This window comes from Neopsephotus bourkii, unplaced genomic scaffold (genome assembly GCF_033783945.1).
Source record: "Neopsephotus bourkii isolate Nb327-2 ecotype Australia unplaced genomic scaffold, CSIRO-AGI_Nbou_v1 NB_1526, whole genome shotgun sequence".
Taxonomy (NCBI): Eukaryota; Metazoa; Chordata; class Aves; order Psittaciformes; family Psittacidae; genus Neopsephotus; species Neopsephotus bourkii.
The window spans coordinates 7,259,617-7,276,192 of NW_026902002.1; the positions used below are offsets into that span (position 1 = coordinate 7,259,617).

Below are 16,576 nucleotides of genomic sequence, written 5' to 3' on the forward strand. Positions count from 1 at the left end.
GGAGAGAGCTTCCAGCACCCCAGTGGGCAGGAGAGCCTCAGAGTGCAGGCAGGGATCTCCAGTGCACAGCTAGCTGCAGGAGTGAGCAGAGCAGAGTGGGGCTCTCCTATCTGGGCTGGAAACAGCGTGTCCTCCACTGGGAAGCAGGGAGAGGACCAGGAGCTGGGTCAGGAATGGGGACAAGTCAGAGCATGAGGAAGAGGCTCTGACCAGCCGGCAGTCCCCACCTAGGCTGTCCCAAGGATGCGTTGCAGGGCCAGGGCTCACCCCACTGCTGCTCCTCGCCTGCCAGCCCTGGGCACCCGTTTCTCCCCCGAGGGGTGCCAGGCTCTTCCTCCAGCAAGCCGGCAGCATGGGGAGCACCGAGCAGTGCTCCCTGCCCTGTGTCCCCCGTGTCTTGGGCACCCATAGGTGGGTGGCCGGGGTGTGCAGCACAGGTGAGCGGGCGTGTGCGTGTGCATCCACTGCCCTCTGCCGAGGGAGCGCCGGCAGCTCACACTGCCTAGAGCGGGGCTGCGCTGGGGGCTCGGGCTGGGGCTGCTCACGGGCAGCCTTGTGAGCTCTAATGGGACCTGTCACCGGGTGCTGTTTTCTGGCCCCAGCCTCCTGACCCTGCCTCTGAGGTCTTGTCCCCATGCCTAGGGGTTCCCGACTGCTCCCAGGCTTCCCTCTCCATACCTTCCCTCGTTTAGAACTGAGCTGGGTCTCTCCATTTCCCCCTTCCTATTATTTGCTTGAGGGGGTGTATGTGCAATTATCCAGCTATTTTTTATTTCTTCTAGCCCCAGACAAGCAGATCCGTATGTATTAATACCCAGGAGCAGGGAGGTACCAGGGAGCCGGCTGTCAGGAGTGGGATAGCAGCTTACCTGCCCAAGTTGGCCGTACCAATGGTACCAGAGCTACCTCCAGCAGCCCTGTTCCCCTCCACCCTGCCCCAGAGGTGTAGGGCACTTCTTTTCAGCCTTCATGCCCAACCGATATAGCAGCTGACCACAACAAGCTGAAGGTGGGCTGGTCCATAGCAGAGGTCCTCGGGGACAGAGAACAGCCCTGGTTTTGTTTAACTTAGTGTAGGTCTGTAAAGCATCCTTCCCAGAGAGCCTGGTGATGGGCACTTTGGAAATACAGTCCCACTGACCGATCCAGGCATGTGGAAGGGTGTCTGGGTAGAGCAGCTCCCAGGCAGGTAGCAGCAGTGGGACTCTACTGCAGATCTTCCCTGGGATGAAGATTAAGGAGGCGTTCAAGGGCTGTGCCACGGGACAGCAGTGAGCGGGAAGGGCTGGTGAAAGATCCCATGGGTGTGATGGGGTGGGAGTCCACGCATCCATGACCTGGGACAGCCCTAGCCCATGTGCCTCTACCCTGCCTCCCCCATATATCAATAGCAATGAGGTTAGTTCACATACTCACAGAAACACTGCAGTGATACCCAAGGGCTTCCACCCTCAGGACCTTGCCGGGCATCATTTTCCTCTCCCACCACAGCCATACAACACAGGTTGTGTTTGCATGACCACCAGGCCTGAGAACAGGGGAAGGAAGCATGCACACATGTGTGCGTGTGTGTGCACACGTGTTCGTGCCAGGCAAGGGCCCTTGGCTTGCTCTGTACCCGTGTTTGTGCTGCGCTTGCCATGTGCGTTTCAGGGCACGTGTGGGATCTGGCAGCCCGGCGCGGGCGCTCTGTGTGGGCAGGGGGTGTTTTGCTCAGCACATGCTTTCACCTACGGTTGCGGTTTTGATGCAGAGAAAGACCGGGCTTTTGCTGTCAGTGTGTGAGCGCGTGTGCTCTGCGGGTGTTTCACATGCGCTGCATGCAGCCTGCATGGGGGTCTGTGTGTGTGTGTGTGTGTTCGCACGTGCATGTGTGTGCGCGCACGTGTGTGAAGTGTGAGATCAGTGTCTCAGCTGGCCGCCGCTCTGGCTGCCGGAATCCCTGCCTCCCAGGCCATGTTATAGATGAATACACTTGAAAGCATTTTTTCCCCCTTAGCCACCAGATTTCACTGGGAGAAGAAAAGGAACCGGGCACTTTATCTTCATTAGCAGCTGGGAGCCTCTTGGGGCCGCTTTTGTCTGGGCGATGCTCCCTCCACCCCTGCTCTTATCCCCTGTCCTCACTCATTAGCCTATTCCAGAGCAGAAAGGGGCTGGCTGGCAGGGTCCTCAGTGTCCTCCGCACCTCCATTCCGACTGGCCATCATGTGCCACCGCCCTGTGGCCTTCTCCATCCCCTCTAGGCAGCAGGGCCAGGAGGGGAGGGGATGGATCCCCTTGCTTATCTGCTCTGGGAGACCCCAGAGCCATTTTAGGCCTCAAGAAGCCCCTTTAGTTGCAAGCTGCTGCCACCCCTGGATGGCTTTGGCCAGTACTAGCTCAGGGTCTAGAGGGGCTGGGGACAAGTTTGGAGGTGGCTCCATGCACAAGCACCCCAGGAAGGCTGGACCTCAGTAGGCTGAGGGCAGCCCTCATCCTTCTAGATCTGCTCATCACCAGGAAGCGCTCATGCCCACATCCTTTAATACCCAGTAACCATGACAACTGCTGTGGAGCTGTCATCCTGTCCCCAGGCCAGCCACCACAGGGGTCCTTGCAGAGGGGAGCAGAGGGGTCTCAGGGCAGAAGCTTTTCTTAAATCACTGCTGCATATGGGGTGGCATGTGGCCTGCACATTGCCCTGCTGCAGAGGCCTGGGGCAGTTTAGAGGGGAGACTGCACTGCTCTGCCTGGGGTGCCCGGGCATCCCTGGACAGAGCCAGGGCTGCTGCTGCTAGGAGCAGGGCAGGATGCTGGGGCCACCTTGGCTGTGGGGAGGGCTTTTGGGGCAGAGACAGTTTCTGTTCCCCTCCTCCTAGCCCAGATGCTGGGGGTTCAGTGAGACAGCGAGGCGGGGGTGTTGGGGGCAGACTGCCTTAGGTAACATTCCTTCCCACTTAAAAGGAGCCATAAATCACTCACTCTTTATTAAAAGCTCTGCCCGACCGGGAGAGAAATGTCAGGAACATAAATCAAATCCACTGCTCTCTTGCAAGGGTCCTGGCTTGCCAAGGACAGCTCCCTCCACCATCCCCAGGTAAGGCACAACGCAGTCACACTCCCTGCATCCATCTCCATGGACGAGAGATGGGGATGGAGGTCAGGGCTGGATGGTGGGAGCTCTTGGAAACCAAGCCTCCCTGTGCAAATCCTTACCCCAGGGGCTTATAAGGAATAAAAGCAGGGCCCATCCAGGGGGCTTTTGTGACCCAAGCCCTCCACTTCCCCCTGCTCCTCAGGACTGCAGGAGGAGGAGGGCAGCACCTCTGCCAGCTGGGTGCAGGGATGCCGCAGGGATGCCAGCACAGACCAAGCACAGCCACAGGCAGAGAGAAGCCTCCCCTGGGGCTGCCAGGAAGGAGACCCCTTCTCCCTTCACCTGCTCAGTGGTGAGGAGGGCTGGCTTTCCACACACAGGCTAAGTCTGGCCTTCCCTTTGCTCAGGAACTGAAAGACCCCAACTGAAGCCAAATACCCCCTGCAACCTCCCTGATATCTGGCTGCTGGTAAGGATTTTGCCCTAAAAGATGGAGACTAGTCCCATTCCTGCCCACCCCAGAAGCAGGGCTGTATCAGATAAGAAAACTCCCCATCCCAAAGCCCAAGACACCTGTACCTGCCTCTTGCCTGCACAGAGTGGAGCTTGGGCAGGGAGATAGAGGTGGGAGAGAGCCCGAGCAGGAGGAGGACTCGCTTACGCAGAGTTAAAGCAGCCGGCATGGAGGTAGCTGCGCTTGCCTCGCCATCTCCTGTTTTTCCAGTTAGATGCGTGGCTTAATATAGCAGCACTTATGTTGTAAAATATCGCTCATAAAACACAGGGGATGTGCTGTGTGGGAGCGTTCACAAGCCAATCCCCAGCTGCTTTTTGATGTTGGCTTGGAAATTGCAGCATCCTGGCAACGGCTGCTCGCTGGGGTTTGTGTTCACCCAGGCCAAACCTTCCCCAGGTGTAATCCTGCAGAGATCTCCAGGCTCCAGATGAGCTTTGAGGATTTCCATCCGCTCCAGGTTCTCTGTCTGGAGCGGAGGAGAGCTGTTGGGGATGCTGTGGGATGGATGCATGTGCAAACCACCCTCACATCTCAGCCCACCCCTGGTACCATGGAGATGGTGCCATGGGAGTCTCTCCTTAGTGAGGAACATCAGGTATGGGGCCCAAGGGGAAGGCAGTGACCAGCAGCTGCGAGCACTGGCTCTGAATACCAAGGATGCAATATGTGTTTCTGTGATGGGTCTTGTCCCCCCATCAGCTGTGTTGGTGGGAGAACTCACTGCCTTGCTGCTTGCAACAGCAGTGGCCTTTCTCAAATGACTTCCCCAGAGAGGGAGCAGGCTGATAAAGAAACTTGCTCAGGCAAAATCAGGCCATGCTCAGGCAGTTTGCACGCAGCCAGGCATCCCCATGTGTGATGGCTGAGCACCGTGGGCCTCATCCTGCATGGAAGGGTTTGGCTCTGCGGGGTACCACCAGGCTGGAAGAGGCAGCCAAAGATAGTTCATCTTCGTCTCTCATTCCAGGCCTCAGCTGGAGAGGGAATGGGCTGGGGGGGAAAGAAAGGGGATGAGGGGGAAGCAACTGGAATCATCTTGCTTGGGAAGCTGCCGGGACTCTTCCATCAAAGGGAAGGAAGCCCTAGGCGCAGGCCCGCAGGCTTTCATGAACCACTCGCTGCAAACCCCAGCCCCCGTGGGTCTGTTTATCCTGGCACAGGAGAGCCCATAAACCACAGCCCTGAGCCGGTCCATGAAGCACAGCTTTCCTCTCCCCTGCAGGGGGGCTGGGACAGCCTGCCAGGGGCAGGAGGGGACTGCCAAGCACGGCCAGAGCATGGCCATTGCCCCACTGGGCTGTGGGGAAGGTGTCCCCATCCCCACATCCCTGGAGCCAGAAGTGAGCTCTTCTCCCATCAGCTCTCCAAGGCTGTGCTCAGTCCCCATGCAGCATCCCTGGAGCGGCTGAGGGTCACCAGGGCACAGGGTAGTTGTGGTCGCACCGCAGCTGCTCCTGGACCTGAGAACAGGTCCCAGGCTAAGAACAAGGGGCTAGGACTGGTGTTGAGAGCTTGTCACCACAGCTGGCTAGCACCCCCAGAGGTCCTGCCCCATTGAGTGTCTCTCCCAGCTGGGCCCATCCAAGGTCCTCAGTAGTTTCCCACGTTCCCTCCTGCCTGCCACCCATCATATTTTGCATTTCTCCCTCTATCTTATCTCCCTGCCGGCTCACCCCTTTGCAGCTGGTCTCTTGTTTTCCGTCTGCCCTCTCCCTTGCTCCTTGGCCCCACCTGCTCAGCTCCAGCCCAGCTCCCATGCTGAAGGACCTCGAGGCAGGTCCCAGATAAGGGCCAGACCAAACAAGAACCTTCTGTGCCACACTGAAAACCCGACCTGGGCACAGCAAGAGCACCAAGTGGCTGGGTATTTCCATGCGGTGCCAGACACGCACCATAGTCCTGCCTCAGTTTCCCCACTTCCCCTCAAATCGTGAAGGATCCTCACAGCAGCATCCTTCCCTCGAACAGGGGAGGGAGAAGGGCCTGTGCTGAGGGCTAAGACGGGGAGGGAGGGCAAATGTCCTGCTGAGAGATGCTGTCAGTGCTGAGCCCTGTGTGCACAGCGGGGCTGGCAGCCAGCAAGTGCAGGGAATAAAATTCTCCCCCCTCCCAGCCTGCTGCCGGGTTAATATTCCCTCTAACGACAGACGGCTCCTTTTATCCTCTCTTGCACTCCCGCCAGTGATTTAATCTTGGAACAAGTCATGATTATTTCCTGTACAGCTGCCTCCCCTGCTTCCACCGCAGACCAGGCTTGACAGCATCCACCGTGCAAGGAGCAGAGCCTCCTCCAGGAGACGAGGCCAAGAGACCCTCTCCAACCCCCTGACTGCCTGGTCTCTGTCCCCCTGCCTGTCACACACTGGGGATGCCATGGGGAGAGAAGGGACAGTCTGTGATGGAATACCTGCATGGACCTGGCAAGCATCAGGGGAGAAAAGGGGCTAGGAAAGGCAGTGAGTTGCTTGACCAGGGGGTCTTCCAGGTGACAGCTTCATGGGGCAGGTCTAGGGCTGTAAGGAGAGGCTGGTGGATCTCAGACTGGCTCCCTGGAGTTAACACAGTGTCAGCACAGAAATACCTCTCCCTGGATCCATCCAAGCTAAGGTACAGGGCAGCTGGATCTCAGTCTGCCAGTCCCCAGCAGCCCTGAGCCAAGCCCCACAGAGGCAGTGAGATGTCAGGTGAAGGATTTGCCCTCACAGATCCTTGCATCTCACAGGGCTGCAGTGCTTGAGCAGATGCATCCTCACCTCAGGACCATAGAGCCTGGGATCCCATAAACAGCCACGGAAGAGCTGGTGGCATGGCCTGCAGCAGGTCCAGAGGGTCAGAGGTCCTTGGGGACCCACATGCATCTGGCACAGGCCAAGATCTGCTTTATATGGAGAGCTTGGCAGGGGCTTGGACTGACTCTGTCCTCATCTGTGCAGTGAATACGGTCAGCCCCAAGCACCAGAGAAACAGGATGCCAGAACACCACTGAGGACAATGTCCTGAGTCTCCCTTGTGTGGCTGTTGGGGAGAAGGCTTCCAAAATACTGGATCAGTATCTTCTGCCTACCTGCAAGAAGGCAACTTCCCTGTGCTGCTGTGCAGGTGGGATCAGTGAGGGTCAGCAGACAGGACATGCATGCTTGCCTTTCATGCGTGCACTACCTGGGGGGCTGCGGAAGGCCACCGTACTTCCTTGCTAAGGCAGGAAAAACCAGGCAGCAGGAAACCAGAGCTGGCCCAGGGCCACCCCAGCAACAGCAAAACGTGGGGTGCAGCTCCACCTGGTGGGCAGCGAGGCCCCCCCGAGCGTCACCAGGTCCCTTTGGGCACTGGACCGGGACAAGGTGCCCCAGGAGCGGAACCTGTGACCCTGCCGTCTCTGTCACCCCTAGGAAAGAGAGCAGGGGATGGCAGCCTCACCCCAGGGTCTGGACTGGTCCAGCCTTAGGGATGCCAGAGCAGCTTCAGCCTGTGGATGCACAAGCTGCTGCGCACACACAAATGCACCTCGGCATGCACGCAGTCTGTGTGGTGAGCACAGTGGTGCAGAGCCAGCTGTTCGCTGAGGCTCCCATATGCCTTCAGGAGGAGGTTAAATGAAGGGAGCTGCAATCCTGTGAGGCTGAACTGCTCAGCTTCTGCTGCCCAGGGAAGCGTGGGAACAAGCCTGACCTGGAAGCCAGGAGTCCTGGGTTCAGCACCCAGCATCCTACATGATGCTGGACCAATCCTTGCTGCCTGCCATGGAGGAACACAGATGCTTTCCTTGCCCCGTCCTTTCCTGTACCCTCTTTCCCCTTCTCTGGGATGCTTCCCACACACAGGACCCTGTGGCACCCCTTCCATCGAAGAACAAAGACCTTAACCCTTTCACCCACAGCCCTCTCACTGCCAGGAGGCCCCAGAGATGTCCCCGCTTCTGTGCGAGCAGCAGGCTGGGAGCTGCTGGATCTTCACAGGCAGATGATGGGTAGCAGGAAAGAACTGCCACCACCAGGGCATCAACCAGACACTTTCCCTTAGCCAACTGGCAGCTTCTTCCCGCTGTGCCAATGCCCTGACAGCCAGAGAAGCTGGGAGGAGGCAGAGCTGCGGTGCTGCGCTGGGCACGGAGCCGCGGGCTCCAGACAACCTGGAGATGGGGAAGGGACCCAGAGCAGCGCAGGGCCCGCCCCGGGGAGCTCCGAGAGCGGCTGCCGCCAGAGGGCAGCACAGGCACCGGCCGGCGGCTCCCCGGCGACCCCGGGCTGTTGCGGGGCGCGCACATCCCGGCCTCGCCCGTTCAGGGACTCCAGCGCAGCGACCACCCGCCACTTCCCGTGCTAATGGAGCCCTAATTGTCTGCGGAGGGGGATAATTAGCGCCTTCATTAACCTCCATCAGCCTGCAGCTGTGTGGGTTTCCTCATGCCACTATGCGGATGTGCTGGCAGGCATTTAAACAGCTCATGGCTATGCTTGGGACTTCCCTGTTACACCTTCCTGTCCCACTCAGAGATGAAACCTTCTTCCCTTAAGGATTTTAATAGCAGCAGACCTGGGAGGGATGTGGGCTCTGAGTATAGCCCCTATACCATTCCCCATCCTTGCCCCACACCAGTAAGGGGTACTTGCCTCCTCACCAGAAGAAGCTGGGGGATGCCTAGTGCCAGGATCCTTCTCTCTGCTCAGGGATGAGGAAGCAGAGATGTGCTTCCATGTAGATTCAACGCCTGCTCTTCCTTGCACTGTTTCCACCCGGAGGAGCTGTGTTTCTCCGTCTTTCTGAGCCATTCCCAGCACTGCCGTTCAGCAAATGGCAAGACAAAAATAGCTTCTCTCTAGGGGCTGCAACAGGGCTGCTCGACTTGGCTGTGCAATGCTCCATTTTGACATGTGAACCCAGGGCTGACCTCAGTGCAGGGACTGCAAAAGCTCCTCCAGCCATCTCAGGTAGGCACTGCTCCCCACCCAAGCCACGCTAAGGGGGTGTCACAAGTTAAGCCTGGATCAGCTGCAGTGTCTGTGGGAAAAGGGGAAGGATGGAGGAGGAGGACCAGGGATGGGGAAGGGGGAGCTGCCTGGACTGGGGTACCCAGCAGCACAAGCAGGTTTCTCCTCCCTGGGTGCTGCAGACAACCTGCCAGCCAGGTCCTCTGGGGCTTCCCATTGCTCAGGCAGGAGCGCTGGGGAGGTTGTCAGCCTGCAGTGCGGGCTTGGGAGGGGGAGCAGCAGAGCTGTCAGGCCTGCTCACTGAAAGATGTACCCAGCCTGTGAGCTCCGTCTCCATGGGTAAAGCAGCACAGCACAGGAGCTGGCTGGCCAGTCGCTGGCACGGAGACAGTCCTGCTCCCTGCCTGCCTTTGCCAATGCAGACAGACCACGCTCAGCAAGTGAGCTATTAAAGAACAGCTCCAGTCAGCCAGCAAACACACACTCATTCATCATTCTGGGGCAGGCAGGAGGAAGTGCCAGCTGCTTTTAGCCAGGACCCCTCACAAAATCCATGCCCAACAGCTCAGCAGTCTGGAGGGGAACTGAGATCAGACTAGGGAGTCCAGGACCCTCCAAAATGCCTTTTTATGTCCTGGGAGCACTGGGAGAGCTGCCATACCCCAGGCTGGGAGCTTGTGTGTTTCTGAGCCCCAGCCCCAGCATGGCAGCACCATGCAGAGAGAGCTCAGAGAGGATGTGAGGGTTCTCACTGGCTTCACCATTCCCTGTGTTCCCACCTGCACTGGACAGGCAGAGTTGCACAGCTCTGTGCAGTGGGAAGCTCAGCTCAGGTGGGCCTCCTGCTGCTGACAGGCACCCACAGGGTGGGTTCTGCGTGTGGTTCCTGCAAGTCAACAATAGCTCTTTTACAGCCTTCCCACAGTATTGCCTGGTTTTACCCCTGCTTCTCACAGCTGCTGCTTTCTCTGCCTGTTGTCCATCCCCAGAGCGCAGCCAGCTGTGCTGGGTACCAGAGTGCTCCAACACCCCATCTGGAACAACCCTGATTCAAGACAGGGATACCCCTTCACACAGCCCAAATTGAGGGCCTGGACAAGAAACCGTCCCTTTGTTGGTGCTAGCATGTAGCTGAGATATGTGTTACCCTGACTGGAGTGACCCTTGGTAGCAAAGGATCTGTGTATGCTAAGAGTGTCCCAGGAAAGCCTTGCCACCAGCAGCTGGAGATTTGGCCATGGGCAGGAGCCTGAGAGCAGCTTTGAGGCTGACAGTGCCTGGAGCCCTACTCTGTTCTTCCCTCACATCCAAAGACATGTCATTCCAGCTGCCTGGGGTGGGAGGCCCGATTCCCTGGGGAAGGGAAATGCTGCCCTCCCTCCTGCCTTTCCTTAACAACTGTTTACAACCAAGACCTAAAGGAAGAGCCAAGCAGCGATGGCTCCAAGGACATAGTTTGTGCTACATCATCGCCAGCGTCAGGGCTGAAGCCTTAAGTGCAAAACTCAGTAGCAGGGAAAAGATCCTCCTCTTTCACGTGGAAGAGCAGCTGCCTTCAAAGTAAGCTGCAAAGCTTCTTCTTTACCTGCATAAGAAACATCCTGCTGTTATCACAGGGCTTAGGTAATTCCCTTAGTGCTCGCAGGAAGCCCTTGCTGCTGGCTTGGGCAGGGACTATGGGCTCACTGGCCTCCTCTACCCCAGAGCTGCTCCCACAATGAGGGGACAGGCTGCAGGCAAGAAAGGAAAAACTGGCCCTGGAGGTCTTTCTGCTTCTCACAGCCCAGGCTTCAAGCTGCATCACTGAACAGCCCCAAGCGGGATTTTTAAACAGGCTTCAGCCAAATCTGCCTCCTGGGAATGACAGGAGATGTGCATGCACACACACACACACACACACACACTGAGATGCTCGGTGGGGTAACAAGAACCCCAGGCTGGGGGAGGCAGGGGAGCTCTCTGGCCCTGTCCTCTGTGTAGAAAGCTGCAAAGCCCAGCTCAGCACTGCTAGATATGAATAGCCCTTAATGTGTTCAGAGAAGCCAATTTGGGAGAGCTCACACAGGCTGGGGGCGGCCTCCTGTGTTTCAGATGAAGCAATTTTACTCCAACAGAAGCGAGCAGTATGCAGGAAGGGCTCTGCTTCCTCACCTGCAAAATTCAGCTGTGGATTTCTGATGAGACCATGTTTGCGTGTGAAAAAATCAGTCAATCCTCAAACACACAAAGAGAGCAAAGACCACAGGCTCCTTCCCATCCCCTCCCTAGGGTTCCTCCATTGTCTCAGTAGGCTGAAGCCAGCTCCGTGGACCTAAAGGCACTGACTTAACTTTCATCAGGGGCCTTGTCCTCATTTTCCTCCTCTGTTTTCTCTACCCCTTTACCAAACCCTCCTAGTTACTTCAGCCCACCCTGAGCTTGACTTGGTTGGCTGGTGCTGGCCCAGATTTGCTTTGATTCTGGCCACTCCCAAAGCAAACCTATGTGTCTGGGGGTCTGTGTGCACACATGCACGTTCTCTGCAGATCCAACCGAGGCCTCCTGCAAGGTAACAGCAGGACAGGGCTGGCCACAGCACAGGACACTTGGGAATGCGACTGCCCCTCTTCCCTTCCATGGGACAGAGGCCACAGCCTCTGCTCTGCCCCCAGATGTGGCACATGAGCCCCAGGCATCGGGAGGCCCAGCTGGAGGTCTGAAACCCAGCTCTGAGCCTGCACTTTCATTGCAAACACCTCCTGCATCAGCAATGCAGGAGGAAGTGTGGGGGGGGTGGGCTCGCTTAGCTCCTCCCGGTTGATAATTCATTACTGCCTGTTAGCCCGGATCCATCCAGCAGCAGCTACATCCTGGCACTGACATGTGCTCATTTCACACATAAAATGCTGTATCAAAATGCATCATCTAGATGTTCTCCATTAAATCCTCCCCAGCTGCTTCTTCCAGTGCTTTACATGCAGGAGCAGTCCTGGGAATTGGGGCGTTTTGTTCTAATGGATGCCTGGCACCTGCTGTAGCAATCAGAACTGCAGGATCCATCCTCCAGCTCATGAGAAACAGTTGGATCTTCCTGCAAGGGGCAGGGCAGCAGCAAGCAGAGGGTGCAGGTTTCATCCATAGCATGTTTGGATCCGGAGAAGGAGAATCAGGCTGTGTGCATGTGGGTGGTTTATTGCATACCATTTTGCAGTGATGCAGAAGTGCAGCATCTCTCCTCCCCTGAGGGCTCTAGGAGCCCTGGGCAACAGGGCTGGCTGGTCTTGCCTTGGGGACCTGGAGGGGTCCCCTTCCCCTTTCTCCAAAGTCCCTGACTTTGGCCTGATGCTGGTGACCATCAGTGTGGTGGTAAATCTCCTCTCCAGGGCTAAATGAGCAGGGTAGGCTGGGGGACCCAAAGCTTGCACAGCAGGACTAGGTGTGCTGCCCCCAGGTTGGGTGCCTCCTGACTCCCTATAGAGCTGTATCCAGGGTCGGGCTTGTTCTCATGAGACCTGGGACTCTGCCACCAAAACTAGGTCCTTCATGGTAGCTGTTGAGTCACAGTCAGCCTTCCCCAGCCCCAAGCCTTCTCCAGCTGACCCCAACATGCATTCACAGTCTTCTTCACCCCTCCTCATCCTCCCCTCTAGCATTCTGCAGGGCTCTTCTTCCCCACTGTGTCACCCTAGCACCGTTTGGAGGAAGGTGGGGAGATTCATCCCTCACCTCGCAGGTAAGAATACAGAGCAGGACCTGGGTGAGAGAGGCCCATTTCAGAAGACCCTCTTTCTCTCCCCCAGACCCGTCCTGTGCCCCCTGTCCTCTGGGACAGCACCACCACCCCACCCCCGCAGGGCCTTGCCCTCTCCTCATGTCCTTAACACAGAGGGCTGAAGGCATTGTGAGCCACCGCAGGTACCAGCTACACCATCCCGGTGGGAGCACCAGGCTCCATACCATCGGTGAAGGTCACGCCGGAGCGGCGGCCCCCCAGCAGAACCTCGCCGGGCTCCCCCCTCCTCCCCCCACCGCCCACCGGCGAAGGGGCGGGTCGCACCGGGGGCCCGTGCGGCTGCGATTGGCTGTCGGCGGGGAGGCGGGGAGCGGCAGGGCCGCGGCTGGCTGCAGCGGCGGGCGCTGAGCCCAGAGCGGGCGCGGCGGAGCATCTTTGGGCATTGCTGCCCCGGTGCGGGCCGCCTTCCCCGCAGCCCCCGGCCTCCTATGGGCGGTCCCGCTCGGCGTTAGCATGGGCACGGTGCTCTCCCTCTCCCCCGCCGCCTCTTCGGGCAAGGGCGGCGGCGGCGGGGGGCTTCTGGCCGACAAGGCACCGGGCAGGGTGCCGGGCAAAGGCGAGAGCCGGCTGAAGCGGCCCAGTGTGCTCATCTCGGCGCTCACCTGGAAGCGGCTGGTGGCTGCCTCGGCCAAGAAGAAGAAGAGCACCAAGAAGGTGACGCCGAAGCCCGGCGGCGGGGCCCCACCAGGGGCCCCGGGCCAGCCCGACCCGCTGGTGGTGCAGCGCAACCGCGAGAACTTGCGCAAGTCGGTGGTGGGGCCGGCGGAAGGCGGCAAGCAAGGCCCGCTGGCCGTGCCGGTGCCCACCGTGCCCTCGGCGCCGCAGGAGCTACACCCGGGCTCTGGCGGGGGAAAGCCGCCGCCGCCGCCGCCACCGGCCGGCAGCCGAGCTCCAGGGTCCCCACGCCGCGTGGTGGTGCAGGCGTCCACCGGCGAGCTGCTGCGCTGCTTGGGGGACTTCGTGTGCCGCCGCTGCTACCGCCTGAAGGAGCTGAGTCCCGGCGAGCTCATCTCCTGGTTCCGCAGCGTGGACCGCTCGCTGCTGCTGCAGGGCTGGCAGGACCAGGGCTTCATCACCCCAGCCAACCTGGTGTTCGTCTACCTGCTGTGCCGGGAAGCGCTGCGGGGCGAAGACATCGGAACCCAGGCTGAGCTGCAGGCCGCCTTCCTCACCTGCCTCTATCTCGCCTACTCCTACATGGGCAACGAGATCTCCTACCCGCTCAAGCCCTTCCTGGTGGAGGGCGACAAGGGGCGCTTCTGGGAGCGCTGCCTGGGCATCATCCAGCGACTCAGCGCCAAGATGCTGCGAATCAACGCGGACCCGCACTACTTCACGCAACTCTTCCAGGACCTCAAGAGCGAGGGCGAGGGCGGAGACGGGTCCAAGCACTGGACGATCAGCCTGGATCGCTAGGGAGGTACCAGGCCTCCGGCGCCGGGGGAAGGGGCAGCGCACGGAGGGGCAGGGGAGGCGAAGGACTGCCGGATTCCCCCACCTCTTTTCCCCCTCTCCGCATCCTCCTTGCCTTCCCCGCCCCTCCTTCCCCGGCCTCCAGCTCCATAGAGACGCTGCTTGCACCCCCCCTGCTCCGGATCTGGCCGTGCGCCCCCCTCCTCCCATCCCTTCCGACCCCAGCTGGGGTCATCGCTCCGGGATTCCGGGACGGCGGAGAAGACCCCGGGGGCGGTGTGGTGGTGGTCATATGGGGGTGTCCCTCCCGCTTGTGCGATGGGGAGGAGGGAGGGAAGCTGCCGAGGAGCGGAGGCTCCTGGATGCGTTTTCTCTAGAGGGAAAAAGGGGGGGGGAAATGGATCTGGGGTCGCGGGTCAGGAGGGTTCGGGGGGTGGGGGGTGTCTCTTGGGTGCTGGGGGTCCCGGGCAGACCATGCATGTGAACGACGCCCCTCGGCCCGCCGCTGGCAGAGCCGGCCCCGCGGGAGCCGCGGCCCCGGAGCTCTCCGTGGTGCTGGAGCAGCCGCGCCTGAGCAGACAAAGGCGTGGCGGGGGGGCGGGCAAGGCCTTGGGGGCCGCGGGCTTTAGTGTCGTGGGCGCTGCTTCCCCCCGCCCCACACCCCCCACGTGGGGGATATGGGCCCTCCCCGGGCATGGGTGATGCTGCCCCTCACCCCGCGGGAGCCGCCCCCTTGCCCCTTTGTTTGAGCTGCTGTGGGGAGAAAGGGGAGCCCACCCCCCTTCCCCGCGGTAACCCCCCACCCTCCGCGGTGCGCCCCAAGAAACAGCATCCCGGTGGGGTGATTTCGGCTGCTCCTCCCTCCCCCCCCCCCCCTTGCCTTGCTACGGGGAAAGGGGTCTGTGCCAGAGGAGGCCTAGGGAGACCAGAGGGAGGGGCCTGCTATGGTGGGGAGGGGGGGGTCCCCTCTTCTCTTGCTTTGCTTCACTGGAGAATAAAGAGGTGGTCTGGACGGGCCTCGTGGTGGTTCCCTGGACTTGCTGGGCTGTGGGGTGCAAGGGGAATTGGGGGGTACCCCAAGATCCCAGTCAAGCCCCCTCTCCTCTCCAGGAGGAACTGGGGGGGATGCTGGTTCTCAGAGGGGTCTTTACTCCCTGGTATGAGTTGGAGGTCGGAATTTCATCCTTGTTTGCTGTGCCCAAGGCTAGTCCTGGTCCACCTGAGGGCCTTCTGTCTCCCTGTGAGCTCTCCTGGCTGCCGCCATTCCAAATGGAAATGCCTCATGCCTGTCTGCTGCACTGAATTTAATCAGCATTCCAAATCCCACGTTACCTTCATTTTTATTTCTTTGTTTTTTCTCAAGCTGCTCCCCATCACTTCCTGCCTCCCTGTCTCTGCCCTGCAGGGCTGGGCTCCCTTCCCTGGCAGCAGCAGTCTGTGGGAGCTGTTGCTAGCCCAGTTACCAGCCCTGTGCTTCTGCAGACCCCCAGGGGGAGGGGTGGGGAAAGGGAAGGCTTTGCCTTTCTCACAGTGGTTGCTATGCTTCAAGCTGCTGAATGTACCAGGGCTTCTTTAGCAGGATCCCCAGCACATGCTCCCTGGTTGGGGTCTACATCCAGTGCTTCGCAGCCCCTCTGAGCCAGGCGCTCTGCCTCCCCTCAGTCAGGAAGAGCTGTGCTGGCTCTGCAGGTCATGGAGGGTAAGCTGGATTCTCTCTACCTTTGTGTGCATCAGCAGAGCTGCTAATTAGGCCCAATCTGGCTCATTCAGGCAAAGCTGTGCTGCCAGGAAGATAGCACAGATGTCCCTGTGGCAGGGGCTGACCTGGCAGGGTGCTGTGCAAGGCTTTTCTGTGGCTGGGTAAACCCACCAAGACCTGTGCTGCTCTGCTTTCCACTGTCCCTAATGGGGACCCTTGTCCCTGCCTTCAGATTGACATTCATGTGACCTTGTGGTGAGCTGCCTGGGCCAAAATATACCCCGACTCACCCCAAATTTGGCCATATCCACGTCTTGTGCCAGGGAAGGTTGTTGCTCTGTTTAAACAGGGGTGGAATTGGACCCTTAGATCTCCTGTGGAGCTGCTGGGGGAGCCTGGCAATCCCCATTGTTATTTTGCAGAGAGGGAAACTGAGGCACGGTGAGATGAAGCAGCATGGCACAGTCCAGCAAGAGGGGTCTGAAGCACTGCAGGGTTAACACCCCAGCCGTCTGTGCTGGCTCTCTCCACACTGAGCAGGGGGTGTTTGTCCAGTGGCCCCTGACCCCCAGTCATGGGGCTTTATAGAGTGTCATCTTCAGAGCTAAGCAACCTGTCAGCACGCATTGGTGGAGGTTTCCCACCCTACAGATCCCCTTAAAGATGACCTTGGACCTTCCATCCTCAAGCCACAGCCTTTTAAAATGCTTCCAGCTGCAGCAAGGCCATGTCTTTCCCCTCCTCCCTTGTGTTTCATTGATTAAGAGTGCTAGGCCTCACTGGGGGATTTAGAAAGAGCTAATTGCAGACTGGTAATTGAAGACAGCTTGGAGTCTCTGGAAATGTCAAGGAATGAGAGACGAGCTTAGATGCTCCTGTGCATTTAAATATGCATCGTTGGCTCAGGCAGAGCCTTACTGAGGGGAGAGATGTCTGGTTTTCCCTCCCCCAGAGGACCTTGTACAGCTGCTGAGAGGAGCAGGGTAAGGGGAGCACCAACCCTTCCTTGTCTGGGAGCATTCTACTCACCCCAAGGCAAAGGGAAAGTGGGGGGCAACACACACAAGCTGGGGGGGTACTTAAGGTGAGAATCATCAGACAGGCTTGAGAGCTTGGCATTTTCCCCTCTAAGAAGCTGTGTGTTTTAACCTGTCAGACGCCTGCATGA

At 59.1% G+C, this 16,576-nt stretch overlaps 1 protein-coding gene across 1 annotated transcript; it reads left to right on the forward strand.

Moving 5' to 3' along the window:
• Positions 1 to 12,597: 12,597 nt before the first annotated feature.
• On the forward strand, positions 12,598 to 14,721 carry CDK5R2 (cyclin dependent kinase 5 regulatory subunit 2). The gene has a single exon (XM_061370230.1). The coding sequence runs from the start codon at positions 12,750 to 12,752 to the stop codon at positions 13,710 to 13,712; it is 963 nt and encodes a 320-aa protein (XP_061226214.1). The 5' UTR covers positions 12,598 to 12,749; the 3' UTR covers positions 13,713 to 14,721.
• Positions 14,722 to 16,576: the final 1,855 nt, after the last annotated feature.